Source organism: Micromesistius poutassou, assembly GCF_964030765.1.
Source record: "Micromesistius poutassou genome assembly, chromosome: 11".
NCBI classification, from domain to species: domain Eukaryota; kingdom Metazoa; phylum Chordata; class Actinopteri; order Gadiformes; family Gadidae; genus Micromesistius; species Micromesistius poutassou.
Window position 1 is genome coordinate 1,945,136 of NC_140281.1, and position 22,158 is coordinate 1,967,293.

Here is a 22,158-nt window from a genome sequence, read left to right on the forward strand (position 1 = left end):
AAATTAGTGTGTTAGGAAATTAGGGGAGGGATGTAATTGTATGTAAATACACACACCCAATCAATAAAAAACACACAAACAGCCCTGCGGACATGGAGTGGTGTTATTTTATCTTTGAACCCGATAGATGGTTGCACACTGTACGCGCTGTCAGACAACGTTCTACACATTTTCAATGACTCAACAGACACTGCCGTCCGATGGCGCCGTGACATAACCTCCAGCACTGCTCAAAGCCCTGGTGCACCACTCATCAATCAATCAATTGCCACCCATCACATTAAACACAGAACCAGAGCTCAAATCTAGACCTACAATCAAATCTTCCTCCATGGCTCGTCTGGTGTGCGAATGGCTTATGAAAGCTATCATAGGTGGACCAGAGGTCCCATGGCAGTCAAAACTACATAGAGAGTAACACAAAGAGAGTTAGCTCCTAATACAAAGCAAGTTAGCCCAACACAGTGAGACTTAGCGAGGAGGAAGAGGTTGATGATAACACAAGGAGATTTAGCTGAGAATATTAGGAGTAAGCTGTTACACAGTAAGATTTAGCTGGTAAGAGAAGAGTTAGCATTAGCCCCCAACACAGCCCCCACACGACACACATTTAGCTGGTAATACAGAGCGAGGCAGCCCAACACAATAAAAAAAACAGCTAGGAAGCCAAGTTAGATTATAACACAGAGATAACACATATAGATTCAGCTGGTGATATGAGGAGAGTAAGCACTTGACAAGAGAGAGTTCCAAACAAAGAGGGTTAGCTGGAAAGTCATGAAGGGTAAGACAGAAGGTTGTGATTGGCTGGTAACACAAGGTTAGTATGTGATGAAGAGAGAGGGCTAGCACTGGTTCCCACATAGCAACAGATCCCAGCATACACTTCAGTCCCAAACCTGCTAAAGCTTGATGATAAAAGGCCTCAGAGATCCATATTGTATTTTCAACTAAATAGAGCGACAAGGATACCCATGTCCTCTATCTATAGTACAGCAGTGGTTTAACGTCACTTAGATTGATGGACAACAGGATCAAAAAACAACAGCAATGACCATAACGTATCACAGAGGGATGTACCCACCACCCACCACACTACCTAATATCTTGTCAGAATCGTTTAATCTGAAAGTACATTAATACACTGTACACGGGACTCCCTGCTACACTGGGCAACGCAAGCGTGGCGTCACGTGGCGTTGCGTCGTGCCTTAAGGAAACGCTCCCTCTAATCGATACGAGCTGCTACACTGAGCCCGTCGTCTGCGATGCAAAGTGCAGTCAATTTTTTGCGGGTGTCGTCAAACGTGTGTTTTCAAACGAGCAGAACGTATGTCTGTATATCAATCAATCCAAGAATGTATCGACGAGTCGTTGAAGGCGCATTTTTGCCGGGAGAAAAAATGCATACGATAGCATTTCAGTCCGCCTAGGGTCTCTCTCTCTCTCTCTCTCTCTCTCTCTCTCTCTCTCTCTCTCTCTCTCTCTCTCTCTCTCTCTCTCTCTCTCTCTCTCTCTCTCTCTCTCTCTCTCTCTCTCTCTCTCTCTCTCTCTCTCCTCTCTTGCCACTCGAGTCGCAAACGCCACACAACGTGACGCAACACTTTCCTGCTCCGGTGTCGCCCGCGGGGTCAACGCCGGCTGACTGAAGCTCAGACTCAGGACTGCGTGGTCTGAACCACCCCCCCCCCCCCCCACTAGTTTTGTGTAGTCTGCACTTCCTCCAAAGTTCCAACATTTACGGATTTCCCCCCGGCGCATCCCGCTCTCAGAAACATTTCACAGGCTTTGCCCAAAAAGGGTTTGACCTCTGACCTTCTCCTCCTCCTGCTGCAGCCTCCTCTTCTCCTCGGCGGCGGCGCGGCGCCTGGTCTCCTTCCTCCTCTGCTCCTCCAGCCTCCTCTCCCGCTCCTCCACGCAGCGGCCCAGCTGCTGCTGGGCGCGACGCTCTTTGTCGCGCAGGAGCTCCGACAGCTCTGCGCGCGCGCACGCACACACACACACACACACACACACACACACACACACACACACACACACACACACACACACGTATTTTTACAAATCAATTCAGGCACATTTTTTGTTAAGTTCACCAGTGAATCTTTGGCCAAAGGCTGCCTGTTGGAGCTTCCCTTTGGTCCTATTTGCTGCTCTAAACCCCAGGCTATATGCCATCTGACAAACATGCACCAGGGCAGCACAGCGTAGCGGTACGGGTGTTCAAGCTCCCAGCCAGAAGGTACTAGGTTCGATCCCCATGCCCACACACTGGTCTATTCAATGGTATACTTTGAGCAGGAGGCCTAAGAGGCTTTAATGAGGACTCATGAGTAGGCTAGTTTATTACCGATAACCTATTGATTTGTTTGAAGTGAAACCGTTTACATTGAATGCATATTACATTGCTATTGTTCTCCTGAACAGTCCTGAACGCCTGTGCGATTGTACTTCCGTTATAAACTGAAGTACTGAAACTAAAGTACAAATTGTTTGATACATGTGTACATAGAGAAGGATGACGCTGTGAGAGCAGTGATGACGTGTGTGGCGGTGACGCTTTACCTGCTGGCGGAGTGCTGCCAGGACTGGCCAAGGCTCGGGATGGGGACGGGTTCCTATTGGTCAGATGCCGCACTGGGGGAGGTGTCAGCACTGCATTTCCGAGAAGACAGACAGTAGACCATATGTCATTGTCGAGGGATGCTACTTTGTGCGCAAGGTAAACATGGCAGGTTCTAGATTGAAATTGAAACACCCGTTCATCTCGTCAGGATGAAGCACAGGCGCTCCCGTGTTAACATCACTCTCATGTGCGGTGCTGTCAAGGTCACTGAGCATCATACACCCTCCGCCGTCGACGCTTTATGTAGAAAAACTCCGGTACCGCTTGTCAAACGTCAGTTTAATGAATTTAGCAAGCTGTCACACACACACAAAGCCATTCTACATGCATGTGACCATCGCACCCATTACAGCTCACTGTTCACAAGGGTTGACACCCTTGGGTAATTCTGTTACACGCGTCAATATCGTCGATATATACGCAGAGGTGCGTTAAACCATCCAACACATGACCCTTTGCCAACAAGGTGCAGCTCTAGTACCCCCCTCGCCATGCAGAAATAAACAGATCCACTGTTTTTGATTGATCACAGATGGACGTCAACAGTCACGAGAAAAGAAAAATCCTCTGCACCACACCCGACGCTATGATACAGATGTGCACACATGAATGCATTCATATTTAATGCATCCCTTGAGACACACCTTTTTGCCATTTTGTGACGTAGGCCCATAGCCTGAGCGGTAAGGCATACACCCATGACATCCGTCTCACCTGTCACCTCGTGGTGTGTCGGGGCCACGGTGGTCATCTCAGCGGGTCAGTGTGTTCCTCCACCGGCCTCAGTCACATCCACCCAGGAGCCCTCAACACTGACTCGATGCGGACACACGGCTCGATATAAAGACTGCGGCAAGCAGGGGGAAGGAACGCCAAGAACTGAACAGGGACTTTATGCCAGAGAGCCAGAAAGAGGAATAGAGCGAGATGCTAGAGAGAGAGAGCGAGAGAGCGAGAGAGAAAGAGACTCGAGAGGGATGGAGGGAGAGGGAGGGAGGGTTGAGAGAATGAGCAGGGAGATAGAGGATGACAACAGAGGAAACCAGTGTCAACAAAACCCATTGATGCGCGGACGCGTGTGCTGGATTTAGCAGCGCTTCATCCCAAATTAACTCCCGCATCGATTCTAAGATTGAGAATCACACGTGCAGGGAATCATTACGTCATCGGTTGGATGCCCCCCCCCCCCCCCCCCCCCCCCCCCCCCACACACACACACACACAGTAAGTTTTCAAATAGGATTGCTTTACAAACAACACTTGAATTGCTTTCTAATGAACATGCATGATGGGTGATGCAGCATTTAAGATAGATTTATATATTGTAAAATAGAATCGGTCAACTGGAAACAACAAAACGCCGTAAATGGTAAATGGTCCTCATTTATGTAGCGCTTTTATCCAAAGCGCTTTACAGTGTTGACTGACATTCACCCTTTCATGCACACATTCACACACCGACGGCGAAGTCAACCACGCAGGGCGACAGCCAGCTCGTCAAGAGCAATTAGGGTGAGTCGTCTTGCTCAGGGACACCACGACACCCGCTCTACCTCCTGCCCGCCCCTCGTTATAATACCGCCAATGCCTTTGTTGCTGCAGGCCAAATACCATTAAATTAATCAACTACTTTAGTTCACTTAAATGTGTCTCGACATTCAAAAGCATGGATGGTTATTTCTAATGTTGAAAATAAATAAAAAAATACGGACTGTGGTAAAAAAAAAATTGGTAAATACATCCATGGGGTGGTCCAGTTTACCTCAGCAGTACCCATTCTTACCAATTACATCCATGCAGGCATGCAAACTGGTTTGGGGTGAAAAAGGTGAGAATGATGCGTGAGCCAAGGAAAACACAGACCCACTAGGGGGTTCCAGGGTTATACTCCGGGGAGTTAAAAATAAAAATAAAAATAATTATTTTTTTTAAATTATATAATAAATAAAAAATTATATTAAAAAGAATTATAAAAAAAAATGTATGTAAAAAAAATAAACAAAAAAATTTGACCTGCCCACGCAATGTTTTCTCAATGGATCTCCACGAATCACACAAGTGGCCAATTTTGTTAAAAAAACGGCGAATTTCGCCGAAAGGTGACTAGTTTGCATGCCTGATCCATGGGATCCCACTGTGAAGGATTTATGGCTCAACATCGCCCCCTAGCGTGCATCAGCTCTATGAGAAATGATCAAGGAGACTACCCCATTATGTGGAGTTAAGATCTTTATTGAAAACCGATAGTAACATCGGTTCAAACACAGAACAGTTGGATAATTGAGGGGAGCAGTGTGCTCCTATTGGTCGAGGGAGAACCAACAGAACATTGAGGACACAGCCGTGTCTTACCACCATAAGGTGAGCAGAATAAAAACTAAAAAAGATACAGAAACAAATGAGGGACACACAAAATAAGTATTTCGGATTCGAATAAGGGGGGGGGGAATTCATTTAGTTGCAACCAAAACAAAGTGTACTTCTGTTCTCCCTGCAAGTCGTTTTTTAATGCAATACAACAGAACAAAAAGAAAAGGTTTAAAAATCAATACCGAGGCAACATCAGTGGCTTCAACCTCTCCATTCATGGATGACACCAGTCTATCCCATGCACAACTGTACATCATTATAATACATCGCAGTGCTTGCAATAAGACAAACAATTGAATGGTTTATCTTTTTATTTGCGAATCCAGAGATTCTGTACTTGTTAGGAAATTCCACTTGTGGTGAAATCGATATAAATACATTTAAAAAGATAGCGCATCGTAGCTCGTTGGTCAAACGGTGGTGTTCGGTCGTGGACAGTTACGGACAACCTCGAGAGAGTAGTGAGAGTGCATTGCACAAATGACAAAGACCATATATGGGTACGGTGGGAGTTGAATTTCCGTTTGCCCATTTTGGACAGCAAGAAGATTTAATGAATTTACCCCAAATCTAATGCCGCTCCAGATGTGGAGATCAGCCACAGGTCATCTTTGACACCCCAGTTCTAATTATCCAGCAGTTACCCAAGATTTTCGTTCTTGCATAATGTGAAAGTCTAGCCGGAAGAGTACAATTTAAATTGTTCGCCAAAAGATAAGTTGTCAATGTCCAAAATATATTTTTTTGACTTATGTAGGAGGCATTTATATTGACACAAAATACATTTATTAAAACAGTAAACAAAACGAAATGATGGGAAAGAGATTCCAGAGACATACTGTTGGACCGGTACAATGGTGACCTTATTAAAAAAAAAAAAAAAAAAATAGAAGTCAATGTGCGGTAATGGCTGGAGGAAAACAAAAATCCCAACTGGGGCATCTCCAATAACATTCCACCCTTCCCTCTGGCAGCGGCCCTTTAGATCTGAAGGGGAGAGAACACAGACACATTAATAACAGACATTACTCCTGTTAGACAGGGCTTGTATACCACGGCTGCTGATGCCGCTCAAAGTGGACATCACTTAAATGACCTGTTAAATGCAGCTCAAAGGCTAGTGAGAGGAACGCAAGACAATTTACTGGACTAGGCCTGGGCAATAAAACAATAAATGGTCGTATCGTGACAGACGTTTGATCAATATAAATACAAAACATGTTCAATATATATATATATATATCGATAAGCAACTGGACCACCGAATCTAGCAGCTGGGTTTGTTACACAAACACTGTTCCATACTTATTTACAATATTTGAGTGTTTTTCATTGTTGTATCGACATTTGAGTATTTATGAATGAAGAACAGGGGAAGGCCTGGACTTCTTACTCATTTGGAGATACATGTTGAGGGAAAGCAGAAGTCAGAGACGCGGGAGGAGGCCGTTAACTATGGGATAGTGTTAATCAGGGTGCGGGGGAATCCATAACCCAACCCCAGCCAGCTTTTTATGATTGTTTTGGCTACAATAAAAATCGTATTTCCTATAAAACGTCACAAGTCATGAGAACAACAGGCAGAGGGGATTACATACGAAATAATTTGAATTCAATCCACCAGCTAGAGAAAGTGGAGGCTGTGAATGAGGTTTCAATTCAAACACCTCCTGCTTCCTTGAATGGCTTTGGGCCTCAATATTACAAATCGTAGTTAAGCAACAGTCTCATTCTCAAATTATACTAGCGGGAGAGTCAACCAGATCGAGCCGTTTGTGGCGACACTATCCATGTGTAACTGGCCGGCGTGAGGGACACAAGGCCGGTGGGGGTTCGCTCGCTCCACATGAAAGCATCTCACTTCAGACGCACCTTATCCTTTACCTGCCTCTCCTGGCAAGGATAGTCTTTTAATTCACATCATAGCCGTAATGGCAGTGATCCGGAAATGTTACTAGGTTTTCAGCAATTGGTTGTTCAACCAACTCATATCGATACTTGGTCATCACGAAAGGCTTGGCTGTGTTTATAGCATTTACGGCTCTCATGTTAGGGCAGATATTCAAGGAATAGCATTTGGTATCTTATTGGCCTTTCACACATGAACTCTGGATCAACTCCGTAGAACCCGGTCTGTGGATAATCCGGAGTTGCCCTTTTTACACGTGCAACACACAACCGGAGATAAGCCGCATCAGACGTGTTCACACAGATCCGAGATACTACGTATACTTCAGGCGAGGGCTGGCATCTGGTTAGAGCGTGTAGGAGGCAGGACGGGACCCAAAAGGTTTGCAGCGGAAGTTGCAAAGTTTTGCTTACATCACATCACGGAGGAGGCTTCCAACTCTGTAATGCTGACTCTTTCTGCGGTGATATCAATACTGCTTTTATTATAATGTGACGTATTCACAATACCAACCAGAGAAGTGGAATCCAGAATTTGGAATGCATTATACAGGCAAGAGAAAAGTATGAAGCTACACTCCATGCTCCTGGTTGGGCGGCAGTCACATGATAGAAACGCCATCAACACGCCCACTCGCTCGTTGTGGATTCTCCAGCTCGCCGGACTTTACACTAAGGGCCTGGCCGGGTAAACTCATACAGCCCCTCTGGGTATTATTCGGAGAATGTCCGGCGCACAGTGCATGTGTGAAAGGCCTATTAGTGAGAAGACCCGGGGTTTATAAAAAAGGTACCCAATAAATATAGCACCAAGGAAAAACATAACTGTGACCAAAAATGCTGGTGACCCACCTGAACTCTTGCACCCATAACATACATGTATAAATACAAACAAGGATTTGTTTGGGGCGGGGGGGGGAAACTTACATCATCAATGTCTTCATCATCATCACCAATATCGTCAAACTGGATCTCATCATCATCTCCTGGTCCGAATGTGTCCGTCTCGTTGATTTTGGCTGGAGAAAAGCAGGGAGCAGGGTTAGCTAAACAAGTACTTCACAACATCCCGAGGGAAACCAAGTCATTGCGTGAACAATGACCATCATGGATATGCAGCGTTCCTAAAAACCGCCATTTTGGAAGAAGTCACAGTGTCAGATATGTGTGCACAGAAAGGGATCTAAATACAACTATAAAAAGTGAACCACTGCAATTAACAACCCAATCTGAGGTAACAATCTAATGTAACATATGCCAAAAGCCAGTCTAGTAGTAAATATCATCGATTCACTCTAGTCAGCACATGGACTCTTTTTATCCACTTTTGCTGCAAGGCTACCGGCGTGCAGGGTAGGGCTAGTCCCACAAATCATATTTTGTATAGGACCTCATGTCTGATGGCAGAAGAGCTGCCATCTGGGTGAATGGGGAATTTCACTTCCTTTTGCTTCATATTTGTTTTGACCAATCATTGCTGGAGGCAGGGATCTGTAAGCACGTAATTGGCTACGCAAACAGAAAACTTTGTGACAGCTTCAAAGTAACATCATGTAGACTTGTCACAAAAAAAAAAAAGAAAAAGCTTAAATATACACTCATTAAAAGCCCCATTTGATGTTCATCCACTAGCACAAATTAGTGGTCGGTACAAATTAGTCTCGGTAACGAACAGGAAACCATCCGTCGCGCCGCCCATTGGCAGTTTATGGTTTCCGGCCGACCGTCTACAGCTCTACTCTACGGTCTGCCCCGAGAAGTCCTTCTAGATCTGATCAGGGCAGGTTCTACGTGAGGCTGGAGCTCCAGTCAGGTGTGGACGTGTGTCGGCCACTCACCGTGCTCGGGCAGCTCTCCATAGGCCTTCAAACTGCGAGCCTCGTCTGCGTTGTACTTGAGGATGACGTCCGCCTTGTTGTCCTGAGGGAGGAAGAGAACAGCAGCCACTCAGACATCGCGTACAGAGGAGGCTACTTTACGACGCCAGTTGCACACACTTGTACACTTTAAGCCGAAAAATGTAACTGAGATTGAGTGGTAGGAATGTGTTAATAGAGGGCCTGTTAATTGCCTTGGAGTGTGAATGACAGTGAACGACACCCCAGACATTGCCTGAGTTCCTCCTATTTATTATTTTACAACATCGGTTGTCAGCAGGACTCGAACTGCGTAGCATCTGTGTTTATTTGGTCGTCATAAATACCCAAAACTGGACAGTGCAGGGTAATGTGGGCCACGATAATTGTAATGAAACTTGCAAAGACTGATTACTAGCTAGCTTAGAATGATGCTTATTCCCATTCAAGTTAAGGAGCTGTTTTAGAGCAGCTTTTTACTTAATGATGTGACCCCTGCTACGAAATTTAAGACTATTCTGTAATTTGGGTTGACGTGACCGTGAACTATTCAATATCAAATGTTTCTTTAACAGCCATATATAAATATATTTATGTTTGAAAGAATGTGGTACTTTTTTACTAGTCCTACTGTCATTGATACATACCTGGTAATCTCTCAACCCCACCAGAATGATATCTGATGTGTTTATCCACACCTAGAAGAGAATGCCAGAGGAGGAAGGAAGAGGAAACAAAAACATATTTATACAACATGTTGATCCTATGACACTGACAAAGAAAATAAAATATATACACCATATGTAATATATATACACAACATATATAGGCGTAGATATCACAGATACACATGTCAAAAGAGAGGGTGTGAACCCAGTGCACCCCTCACAGAGCCATTGAGTCCACGGCTAACTGATGACAAAGTGTTGAGCTGGCAGTGTGCCCAGGGCTCTGTCCTAGGAGAGAGGTGCAACTGGACAGGAATTCATACCTTTTTCCGGAGTTTTCCTCTGATATGACAAAGCCGCTTGACTCCATCAAAGCACATGGCTTCCAGACGTCCGTTCCCAAGCATTTTTATCACCTGAGCATATTCTGGACAACGCAGAGAGAAAAGGCTGGAGAATTAGATTGGTGAACTAAGTGGGCCTTACAATGAGACCATCAGTGGAATATTAAGAGTGAGGCAAGTTCTAGTTCTGAACTAAAGTGGGCCTTACAATGAGACCATCAGTGGAATATTAAGAGTGAGGCAAGTTCTAGTTCTGAACTAAAGTGGGCCTTACAATGAGACCATCAGTGGAATATTAAGAGTGAGGCAAGTTCTAGTTCTGAACTAAAGTGGGCCTTACAATGAGACCATCAGTGGAATATTAAGAGTGAGGCAAGTTCTAGTTCTGAACTAAAGTGGGCCTTACAATGAGACCATCAGTGGAATATTAAGGGGGAGGGAGGTAGGGTCTTGTTCTGGTTCATTCTTCCAACTAGATTGTGCTTGAGCATGAAAACAAGTCAGGAGACATTCACACCTTGACGCTTAGTCTAAAGTACATTAACACCAGAGCAGTTCTTCAAACGTTAAATTCAGATGATATAACCTAAAATATGTTATCTCACACATTAAAAACAAATGAAAGAAAAATGCAGTCCCTTAGGCCCCACGCAATATAAAGCAATGTAACCTAAACACTCAAATAGCAATATTGAAAAACGAACTATTACATTTAAAAGTGACTTACAATAAGTTAATTTGTCCGAAGAAATAACAATTCAGCTAGTATGTAAGTATGATGACATTGAAATGTTATCAACTTTAATAAAGAAAAAAATATTTAAGACATATAGCAATAGTATGAAACAATGCTTTGACAATTTCTCATGCTGATTAACTGACAGTTTCTGTGAATGAATGACATCTCAGATGATCTCATGTGGGATGAAACTTACCCTGGCCATCCTCTTTGAACACCAGCTCCCTCTTCTCGGACTCATTCTCGTTCTTACCACGTCGCCTGTTCTTTCCTCCCTTTCCTGTCAAAGACGGAAAATACGGATATTAGAGTGGACTTAACGAATTGAATATATTGACTCATTAATCAATCAGTTCATGTAAACAACCAACATCCCAATCACGATTGTAGATTTGGGACATGAAAAAAAACTCAATGAACTTCGTAAGCTGCAACGTGCAACTCTGGCCCGATTGTCACTTCACATGATCATAGATGAACTTGAAAGAATATAAAAATGTACATTGGACAGCCGGGGGTGGGGTTTTACAATGTAGCCAAGAGGCTAGTCACGGCTAGCTCTTCAAGCTAGTATGAGCCTCACAATGGTTGATCTGAATGATGGTGTGTGTGTGTGTGTGTGTGTGTGTGTGTGTGTGTGTGTGTGTGTGTGTGTGTGTGTGTGTGTGTGTGTGTGTGTGTGTGTGTGTGTGTGTGTGTGTGTGTGTGTGTGTTGGGGGGTGGGGGGGGGGGGGGCGCGCTAACATCCACTTTCTCACCATACACCTGTAAAGACAAGCCTCACCGTGTCCGCCGTGGACCACAACTTAAGACACTCGACGATTTGAACGAAAGTCGATACAAAAAGCTGTCTTCTAAAGAGCCGAACGCTCTCCGACACAGGGGTTAGCTATAGCATTAGCAGACTGGTGTCACGTTTTCACTGCGTGTGTCTGACACGGCGGACCGAAAACAGCGCCAAAGACCTTCGCACCGCCACGCGGACTCCTCACTTAACACCACTTCACGCGTCTTTACCTTTATTCTTGGGCATATTCCTGACCGGTCGCGGTGAAGAGACGCAGTCGACGAGGATAAGTCAGCGTTGTGCTGTACTGTTTACCGGAATGAGCTAAGTAGAGCTACTCGGGAGGAGGAATGGTAGTCACTGCTAGCGCCGCCGGTTCACGCATGCGTCGGTCGCACCATTCAAATACGCGGTGCTTTATTAAAACCTTCGTTTTTTACAAAACATGGACGCTAGATCCTTTGGGTGGTGGGGGGGAATAAACGACGTTTCTGTGATGGTATGACTTCTGTATTGCATTAACCGAGTAGGGTTGATGTTTTTTCCTAGTGAAAAGCTCTTATAACGGTGAATACTATAGTATATGAGGTGATATTGTAGTGTATTCTTATGTAGTGAATATAGTGTATTCTTGACAGGCCACGTCTCATTCATCCATCGCACCAGAGGGCGGTCTGCTGCAGGAGTCCGACTCTTCAATATTATACACATTATTTATTTTCCCGAATAACCTTTTCCTTGAGGTGATATTTGATATATTTAAATGCACGTTTTGCTCTTTGGTTTTTGCAATAATATAGTCCATATACGTGAGAATAGAGAAACGTATATCGCGAATTAAAGCACTTTTGGTGAGCTAGGTTTATGTGGGGGTTGTTTCTAGTTAGCATTAACGATGACTGACTCTAGAACTAGGGTGCTGACTTCTGATTGGGTACAGAACGCTTACTCAAGTGAAGATCTTCTGAGTGTGGTAAGAAATATGTAATGATGTGTTCATTAATGCATCATATTTATTCTGAAGTAACTACAGATTGACACTTTATCAGTACCATCTGTGTGTGTGTGTGTGTACACACACACACACACACACACACACACACACACACACACACACACACACACACACACACACACACACACCATGTATCTTAGTACTCATACGTATTCATCAATAGAACGATATGATTGCCATCAACATATGGTTTTCTTCCTCATTAAGGATTCCTCTGAGTGTTTACTGAGTTTGTGGGGTGGCCGACGAAGAGGAATCCACTTCAGCCAGTGTGGAGAATGGAAACTGGGACCATTTTGGAATGGACCAAATCGCCATGATCAGAATAGAGGGCACACACCCAGAGTGGTGCCAGGAGGTGAGAGGCCAGGGCATCGACTATGACACAGACAGTCTGGAGCTAGCGTACGTCCTGCCCCCACAGGATGAGGGCACACTTTTTATGGGCGAGGAGATGACGGTGGGAGACTCCATGAAGGAGCTGGAGGAGCAGCACGGGGTCTACCTCGTAGAATACTCTGACCTGGAGACGGAAGGGGACAGTTACGAGTTCCAGCTCCAGTTTCCAACCACAGAGGACGAGTCCAAGCCTCCCACAGGCAGGGAACACCTGCGTAGGCCCTTGGCCAAAAAGACCGGGAAGTACGGCGCACCGTTGGGGCAGAGACGACCGGACGTCAACAGCAAAGCGTGTAACAATCTCCAAAGCTCACAGAGCCTGTCCAGCGGCGGGAGAATCACCAGCGAGGAGGACGGTTTGTCGCCGCACAGGACGCACCCGAGGACCAAGGCGGTGGTGTGCAGCCTGTGTCCGCCGCCGGGCAAGGTGTTCAAGAACATGGCCGGCTTCTCCGTGCACCTGAAGCAGCTGCACCACAACGGCGTGAGAAAGAGCTTCTTCTGCGACATGTGCCAGAAGCACTGCCGCAACCAGCTGGTCCTGGACGACCACATACGCCGGCACGCCAGCAAGGCGGCCGTCTTCCAGTGCCCCCTGTGCTCCTTCAAAGCCCCCGGCAAGATCAGGAAGAGAGGGGTCAAGGGTCGCTTCGGCATCAGGGTCCACTTTGAGAAGGAGCACCCGGGGATCATTCCCGAGTGCAAGATCTGCGAGAAGGACTTCCGGAACTTGGACGCATACCTGAAGGACCAGGTCAGGCACATCGGGGTCACTCCGTTCTACTGCCCCGAGTGCCAGATCTACGAGATGACAGAGAGGGGACTGCTGGTGCACATGAGGAACCACAACAAGAAGAAGGGGCATGGGGAGGGGGGAGAGGAGGAGGAGGAGGAGGAGGAGGGAACCACCACAGAAGACTTAGACTGTTACTGACATAACAATGTGATGGTAGTTAGTCCCTCAGACCCAGGACAGATATGATATGACAGAGCAGATATGTCTGACATCATCTGTCGCAATAGCCTTACAAAAGTGACTTTTCACTTCTGAGTTTGCACTATTATTTATTTACTGTCTTACATACATATGTACTTAGTACATACGTACAAACATATGTTCTCTTGCAACTGGATTGGGCAAATAATAGTCCCATCTGTTAGCAGAAGCCATAACTTAAGGTCATACATTTTGCACCTTTTTTATTCATTTTATCCTTTGTGTAGGCCCCTCAGATTAGCTTTGTTCCTAATTGCTTAAGGTCTGTGGTTTGTGGCGTCAATGATGCCGGTTGTTTTCAATGGAGATGTCCATGACTGTTTGACCAGCTCATGTTTATGGACATGTCTATGTTTTATTTTCCTTCAACTCAGTTCTGTTGAGTGGTTCGGTTTTCAGTCAGTTTTCTAATGCCAGTTCATGTTTTTGATATGGGTTTGTGCTTTACTATATAAAGAACATTCCATTTATTTTTCTTTGAGGTAGCACTTTGTCTTTAGCACATAACATTACGTTTTGTAATGTAGTATTGCATATTTGGCCATAAAACTAAAATTATATTAATGTTCAACCTTAATATGACAAAAAAAAAGAAAAAAAGTGAAACGGATGCAAGAGTCCATAGTTAAATTTCCAAAGCTTCTGATTCAAATTCATTCACTACACATTTTTACTTCATTCATTCATTTTAACTAAGCTTCATTGTACACATCCCCACAAAATGTAAGAAATGTTTGTTTACTTTTACGTTTTGAGTCATGTCTGTGTAGGTGTGTGTTAGTTTGTGCAGTGGTTCAGTATGGTTTCACCACATGGATATAGACATCTACACAAGTTATACACATTTCCTTTGCCTGGTAAGACTTAATAAAAAAAGCCCCTTTGAAGCATTAATAAAGGTTTTGTTCATATGTAACTACATAGGCCTATAAATATTTCTGACTGATGATGAAATTACTTGATATACATACATTTATCAACTTCCTTCAGCGGGTAGCCGAAATTCCTTCGATTTTCTGCACATTGTTAGCATTCCACATCCGTCTCCGGCTAATAATCACTTGATCAAATCTGGAAATGCGTTATTATAACATTAATAACAGAACAATGTGATGAAGGATGTACACGCATGGCCCTTTGTGCAGTGTTGGCACAGTGGAGGCTTGCTGGGGTCTTTCTCTTTTCTGGCCAGGTAAAAAATCCTGGTTCCTGTTCAGCTCATTCAGGGATGACCAGAACAATGGTAATATAAGAACACTTGAAAACAAACTATATTTATTTATTTGTTCCTTGGATCCCAGGTAAAATCAAAAAAATGTTATCCAAGAAAACGACTCCACAATAACATTTGACGTGCAAATTCAGAAGCATTCCTCATAAGTGTGGGCCCTTTCGAGGCACAAGATATTTGTAATTGTATAAGCTGGTCAATAAACAACATTTCATATTTTTTTGTCAAAGACCTTTTTTTTATTTTCAATACAAAGTCTGACTCTCACTGCAGATATAAAAATGGAGAGTTTGACTAGCAGCAGGGCTAAATAAAATACACAAAGTGGTGGATGAACCTCTGGAGGTCAAATGAGGGGATGTAGGGGATGTAGGGGAACACAAGTTAGACCCAAAGGGAGAAAAAGCAATTCCTCTATTCATAGTCCACGAGAAAGAAAATAATCATTCAACAATCATTACTCTTCCACTCCTTCCCCAAATATGTACACTAAATGATGATTGAGGTGAAGATGCTATGCACATTATATACCCTATTATTTATATATATTTATAAAATAAATTTGCCAAGAAATTGTATATTTTTTTGTGTTTTTCTCCCAAGTTATACAGATACATCCCTTTATGTTACCAAACATTCAAATGACTTACAGAGAGAGAGGCTTGAGATTACCACAGCATTGGGTTTGATGCATTTTATCTAACCGATAAGCTTTGCTATTAAGCAGGAGGGAGTTCTTGAAGTCCAAGACCTAGTTGGGTCTTCGCTAACCGGATCTAGGTTAGCGTGAGCCATGGATAACATCACATTTCCATTAAGTGCTTATTGATTGTCTGCTCAGAATACAATGTCTGCTATATCTCAGACTGGGAGCTTTGCCCAGTAGCATAGGCACAGACAGGTCCAGGACTGGGTTACAGTAATGGTAGATTAAAAGTGGCAAGGCTGGCATAATTCTGTGATTTCGTTATTGCTACAAATCACCTGTGGAAACGACCCAAGAACTGCAATGTTTTGATGCTGCTTACAAGGACTGTGTTTACGGTAAGTGGCATAGACTTCCATTGTGGTCTAAAAACACATTGAAACATATAACATAGCCGGACTGTCCTACCAACCTCCTCACTGAATGTACCAGGATATTTTTGAAGTGAAGTTCCCTCTGATTAGAGCCTAACCTTATGAAAAACAAAGAATTAGAATTAAGAGGTCACAGCTGTTTGGAGTGCCCTTGAGCAAGATCCTGAATCCCACAGTAGTTTTAGGGGAGGTCCCTTTGTCCTATGGTCTACTGCCCAGTGTAGGCCTGTACTTGAAATGTGGATTTTTCCCTCAGGACTTACCTACAACATTCAAGTCATTCTAATTAGATAGTAGGTCAACTATAAGTGGACTCCTGTCTCCTGCTAATCCAGCTGATAAGCTTGATAGCTATTTGATGATGACGATGATGATGATACCTTAAGGACCCATCACTGTTACACATTCAGCTGTTTGACAGACAGGAGTTTGGAAGGTTACGACTTAACGGGAGATTGCAACAAGAGGAATTTCAACATCATTCCTAAAACCAACATGAACACCATACAACGTGCAACAGCATGTGCCTTAAAACAAAATACATAATCCTATAGAGAACGCCACACAGAGTGGTCCCCTGCAAACACACACACACACACACACACACACACACACACACACACACACACACACACACACACACACACACACACACACACACACACACACACACACACACACACACACACACACACAGGGTTGTTCCGAGGCAGGAGTAAAGCAACATGGACAAAACTCAAAATACATAGTGATGGAATGGAAACACTCGTACAGCCTGGGTTTCAAGCATTTTTGTGGTTGCTATTTAATACAGTAGAACTTACACTAACGTTGCCTGTCATTTCCTTTGGAAGGGTTTGCGTTCCTGGTGAGACACGGCTCTGTCTGCTTGTTACTATGCCTACATCAGCCAACCAGGTGTGCTTGTGTCTAAAGCAGCTCCAGCTGAGCATCGAGAGAGAGAGAGGATAGCATTGTCTTTTCATTTCATAGAAACCTGAGTTGCCTAACGCATATTTACACTTCAGTCCCCTCCCCCCCCCCCCCTCCCTAACCACAACCCTGTCACACACACACACACACACACATATGGACACACACATCCGTGGTGCTCCGGTGGCTCTGGCCTTGGGCATCGGGAAGAGAGAAGGTTTGGATCCCCCCTCCTGCCTTGCTTTTCTACACCCCTGTCCCTCATCCTCTTAAGCCGTTTTCAGCTGGAGGTGGAAATGGTTCAACCGTGAATACGCTGCACACACCATGGTGCTTCAGAGGTCAAGGTGCGGCCACTATGGGGGTGAGGGTGACGTCGTTGATTGAAGGCTGTGATTGGCTCGACGGTCGGACCAGATTCTTCGCATTGGGTAGAACAGGCATGGCCTCCGTAGGGAAGCCATGTTCTGTATCCATGTCGGTTGGGACAATTTCATGCATCTTTTTGGATAATTTATCAATTGGACGACTGACCTTCCCTCACAGGGTTGGGTACACGTCACCAACCCTCCGATTTGCAAATAGCTTAACAGCAGAACGGCCTAGAGCTTGGGAGTAACGATGTAAGGAGGGTGAGCGATATTTTGAAATGCCGAATTGCCAAGTTGAAGTTGCGCTTTCCACGTTTCCACGGTGCACATGAACGCAGCTAATAGCGAGGCCTATTCAATCAGCCAATGAGGGTTCAGGGGCTGACTGCAATACGCTTGCTCTGACTCTCTATATGCCGACAGGGTCATCACCGGAGGCTGTTTGAGGCTTTTAAATGCATGATATAACTGCTCAGTACAATACATAGGTATAATAACATTGATCGTAGGTCTTTGAAATGCATACATGAGATTATTGTGACGCTATTGTTTAATGTTCCTCAATATTTCGGAATAAATACAGCACGTTCGATGTTGTCTTGGTTTTTCCTGACCTTAAGAGTCTCTGGTTTCAAGAAGGCAAGGCTTGATTGTCCGAAACAGGGACTGAGAAGACACCACTCCAGTTAAGAGACAGGAAGGATTTATTTTCCCTTTCAGCTTTTAGCCGCTAATAGCTCCTCTCAGTCAGCTTGTAACTGGCTTCTTTCAGCTAGCTGCTAACTAGCTCCTTTCAGCTCGGTGCTAATAGCTCCTTCCAGTAAGCTACAAACTAGCTCCTCTCAACCAGCCGCGAACTAGCTCCTTTCAGCCATTTGCTAATGCGCTCATGTCGGCAAGCTATTTGATCGCTCACCTCTCCGGCCCGGCTGTCTGTTTGTCTGTTCTGGATCACAGAGGGCTAGCATGGATGCTAACAAGGCTAACAACCCAGTGAGGGCACAGTAAGACAAAATATTTTTTTTTTGGAATGGTCCACGGCAGTCCGGGCCCCCCCGGGAGAGAGCGCGGGAGAGTGAGAGGAGAGAGAGAGAGAGAGAGAGAGAGAGGAAAGAGAAAGAGAGGCTGTTTTGATTTGCTTTCTTTTTGGCGTTAACGTGGTTGCTAGGTCCATCAGTAGTCTCTCCCTGAGACCAGCGAGGTCCGACTGGGAGGTCAGGTCGAGGTCAGAGTGGAGGTGCTCAGGGAATGGAGGCGCGAGGGGGGAGGGGGGAGGGGGGAGGGGGGGTGAGAGAGGAGGCGAGGGGGGGGGGGGGGGGTACGTCTGGAGTGTTTATGAGGTCACAGAGCGGTTGAGGTGAGCTTCTTCAGGCCCCTCCGCTGGGCCAGGGTGGAGCAGCCCACCGGCTCCAGGACAGTGGATATGTTCCTGTTGAGGGCAGAGTAGGTGGCTGCCATGGCGCCCTGGAGGTAAACACAGGGAAACACTCTTCAGGCCAGGGTATCAGCTTACGTCGTCCCATTATGTAGTTAGGATTGTGGTGTGTGTGTGTGTGCGTGCGTGCGTGCGTGCTTTTGTGCATGTGCGCTTGTGCATGTGCGCTTCTGTGTGTCTGTGTGTATGTGCGTGGGCATGTGTGTGTGTGTGTACCTTGACAAGGTGTGGGGCGTCCTGTCTGTTGAGGGTGTATTTGGGCAGCGCTTCGCGGTGTATCACCCATGGGTGCCGCAGCACCTGTCCTGCCGTCAGCCTCTGGCTGGGGTCCACATGCAGCATCTTGGACACCAGGTCCTAGGGGTCAGAGGTCAGAGTGAATGGTCGGGGTCAGAGGTCAGAGCGAATGGTCGGGGTCAAACAATACACGTTTGGACACGGTAAACCACAACCACAAACATCGTCAATAAAAAACAAACATCCTTGTTGTGTAATGATATACTTTACATATATTGATCCTACGGGTATCGATTTCCAATAAGAGGATGCAGGGTAATCAATATCATAAGCAGTGGAGATGTTATGCAAGCCCACACATTATATTTTTACCTACACCGTTGAGTATTGACTATTTCAGCAGTTATTTGTGCGGGTGTGTTTTCATGTGCGTGCATGCGTGATTGTGTGTTTTTCTGTGTGTGATGTTTTCATGTGTGCGTGTGTGTCTTTTCGTGCGTGTGCGTGTTTTCATGCGTGTGTGTGTGTTTGTGTTTTCGTGCGTGTGTGTTTTCACGTGCGTGCGTGTGCGTGTTTTTTTTGTTTGTGTGTTTGTGTGTGTGTGTGTGCGTGTGCTCGTGCCCACCTTGGCCTCAGTGGAGACAGAGTTCCAGTACCCCCCACTGAGGGAGAATTTCCCACTGCCGATCCGAGCCAGGATCTCTTCCGGGGTGTCGTCTGGGCCGTTCGCAAATGGAGTGAACCTGGAGAGAGAGGAGTGACAGCGTACAGGAGAGAGAGAGAGGAGTGATAGAATACAAGAGTGAGTGAGTGAGTGAGTGAGTGAGTGAGTGAGTGAGTGAGTGAGAGAGAGAGAGGAGGAGGAGGGGGGATAGAGTACAGTAGAGAGAGAGGAGGAGGCGATAGAGTACAGTAAAGAGAGAGAGGGAAGGAGGGAGGGAGGAGAGAGGAAGGGAGGGGGTTGAGAGATACAAACATTTATACTTCTGGAAAGGTGATTGAACCTCCATCTGGAAGCCATTTTCAAGATCCAATGTGTGTGACAATACTCTAGGTTTAAAACACACCGAAGCACACACAAAATAGACCCAGGAACACATTCAAGCGCACGCACACACACTGATACACATTCCACACACACAAACAGAGACACAAATCCGAATCACGTACCCCGTGAGCATGGTGTAGAGCAGGACTCCGAGGCTCCATATGTCGCAGGCCGCGTCATACCCCTGCTTCTTCAATACCTGACAGCAGAAATGAGATACCACATTATGAAGTCTGAAAATGGAAAAAAACGGGAATCTGTTTTTGGATGTGTGAGAACGAACAAAATGTAGGAGAAAGAGAGCAAGGGCGTGAGAGAGAGAGAGCGAGACAGAGCAATGGATAGAGACCAGGTAGTGGAGGAAGGGACTGGGCCGAGGGGTTAGGGACAAACCAGGAGGCGGTCGTACCTCGGGGGCTACAAAGTTGGCGGTGTAGCACGGCGTCATCAGGAGGCCGTTCTCGGCACGGAGCTGCTTGGCGAAGCCAAAGTCGCAGACGCGTATGGACTCGGCGTTCCCGCTCTCGTCCACGTACAGGATGTTACTGGGCTTCAGGTCTCTGTGGACCACCTGCAGTGCACATACACGCACGCACGCACAAACACAGGTAAAGAATAAAGAGAGTTAGCTACAAATGCATCACATTCGTAAACTGGCCATAACATGAAAACAACATGACTTTGACATTTTCAGTTCCTTCAAGTCGGCTTTCACTCTTGGGAGACTGTTGGTATCCAAAACCAAACCGTTGCGATACAACTGCACACCGCAATGTTATCAAAAGCAACCTATAGTCACGTACCGCAGTGCAGGTAAACATTGGCTTGTAGCGCCGCGTGTTATCGAGATGAATGATCAATGCATAGATCACAGACAGCGATCATAATAGCTCCATCAATGGGACTAATTTGGCTTACCGTCGTGGGTCTTTAGACCGCGGTGGGAACACTGACAACAACAGGCTGAAGGGACCATTTCGATGCTCCAAAAGTAGTTCCTGGTACTAATAGTTCAGGCTACTTTCACTTGAAACGTGGACTGTGTGTGTGCGTGCGTGCGTGCGCGCGTGCCCGCTCACCCCCTGGACGTGCAGGTACTCCAGGGTCTTGGTGACGGTGTACAGCACGGCGCTCGCCTCTCTCTCCGAGAAGAACTTCTGCCGCAGGATCTTGTCCAGCAGCTCGCCCCCCTTCATGAGCTCAGAGACCAGGTAGACGGAGCGCCCGTCGTCAAACACCTGGGACAACCACAGGGGGTTCAGGCACTCACACAGCACGGTGGGACGGGACCGTTTAGATCCATGGACATCAGGGGCACCCGACCATAGGGTCGGGACCCACCCCTGATTGACATCCGGGGTGGCAGGAGATTGCTGACCTGAGCTTAAGATATTTGATCCACTGTTTGTTTTAAAGGTCGCATAGACGTCCGTTGTGTTAGGAACTGACTGTTTAATGATTCATAGCTCTGACTACACTATTACATACATGAATAATACATGAATGTATAATTTATTAATACATATATGAATACAACCATAATAATAGTACAATAATACTACTATCAATATGGGACCTAGTTTCATTGTACAGTTGGCGTAGAAGTCATCTTATAGCCCCGGGAGTCCGGAAACGGCAACAATCACTTCCTCCTCCATGTTGCGGTCCAATTTGGACTTCAGGAGGTGTATGCTGATTGGCTGTCACGACAAAGCATCACGCAGATTTCGCGTGAGTAGCATCAGCGAAATCCACGTGAGCCAGGGTGTTTGTTGCCGCAGCTGCGCCATTCATCAATTCGTGCCGCCAGGTTTTTGCTGGCGGAAGATTTGCCTCTAAATGCATCTTTGCGTTGACTTTGTATGGGACCCAGCGTATTAAAGTCAACGCATCTTCGCGTCGACTTTACATGGGTTCGCGCCACACCTTCATTTTTGGTGTGAACGCACCTTAACGGCCGCAATCGTTCACAACACATCATTCGGCGCTGTGTGCTTTGGGCTCCACGCCCCGGTCGCGAGACTGGGCAGAGGAGGTCGGACTCACGTCTTTGAGGGTGATGATGTTGGGGTGCTGGCCGTATCTCAGCAAGATCTCCACCTCCTCCGTGGGGT

General features: G+C 45.8%; 4 protein-coding genes across 4 annotated transcripts in view; 1 reads left to right on the top strand and 3 right to left on the bottom strand.

Annotated features, from left to right (window-relative positions):
• LOC311355863 (uncharacterized protein) overlaps positions 1-3,479 on the bottom strand; it is a gene marked incomplete at its 3' end in the record, with an annotated part of 15,211 nt that extends 11,732 nt beyond the window's left edge. The window contains exons 1-3 of the mRNA XM_084475679.1: positions 3,341-3,479; positions 2,566-2,655; positions 1,816-1,976 (exon numbers count right to left, since the gene is read on the bottom strand). Coding sequence (XP_084331805.1) covers positions 1,816-1,976; positions 2,566-2,655; positions 3,341-3,377 — 288 coding nt within the window. The 5' untranslated portion in view covers positions 3,378-3,479. The remainder of the gene's footprint in view (positions 1-1,815; positions 1,977-2,565; positions 2,656-3,340) is intronic.
• Positions 3,480-5,289: 1,810 nt separating this feature from the next.
• On the bottom strand, positions 5,290-11,683 carry eif1axb (eukaryotic translation initiation factor 1A X-linked b). The gene is made up of 7 exons (XM_084474995.1): positions 11,529-11,683; positions 10,708-10,791; positions 9,752-9,855; positions 9,408-9,458; positions 8,743-8,824; positions 7,832-7,923; positions 5,290-5,983 (listed from the first exon to the last, which is right to left on the bottom strand). Exons 1-7 carry the CDS (start codon positions 11,542-11,544, stop codon positions 5,978-5,980), a joined length of 435 nt encoding a protein of 144 aa, XP_084331121.1. The 5' UTR covers positions 11,545-11,683; the 3' UTR covers positions 5,290-5,977.
• Positions 11,684-12,193: 510 nt separating this feature from the next.
• LOC311355864 (uncharacterized protein) lies at positions 12,194-13,646 on the top strand (the record flags this gene model as incomplete). Its single annotated transcript, XM_084475680.1, is given in 3 exon segments — positions 12,194-12,271; positions 12,521-12,540; positions 12,542-13,646. Coding segments are annotated over 3 exon segments (1,203 nt in total).
• A 1,423-nt stretch (positions 13,647-15,069) lies between these two features.
• On the bottom strand, positions 15,070-22,152 carry LOC311355194 (ribosomal protein S6 kinase alpha-3-like). Its single transcript, XM_084474923.1, has 7 exons — positions 22,091-22,152; positions 21,124-21,282; positions 20,454-20,615; positions 20,167-20,243; positions 19,622-19,739; positions 18,976-19,116; positions 15,070-18,788 (listed from the first exon to the last, which is right to left on the bottom strand). The coding sequence occupies exons 2-7, from the start codon at positions 21,238-21,240 to the stop codon at positions 18,666-18,668; spliced, it is 738 nt and encodes a 245-aa protein (XP_084331049.1). The 5' UTR covers positions 21,241-21,282; positions 22,091-22,152; the 3' UTR covers positions 15,070-18,665.
• Positions 22,153-22,158: the final 6 nt, after the last annotated feature.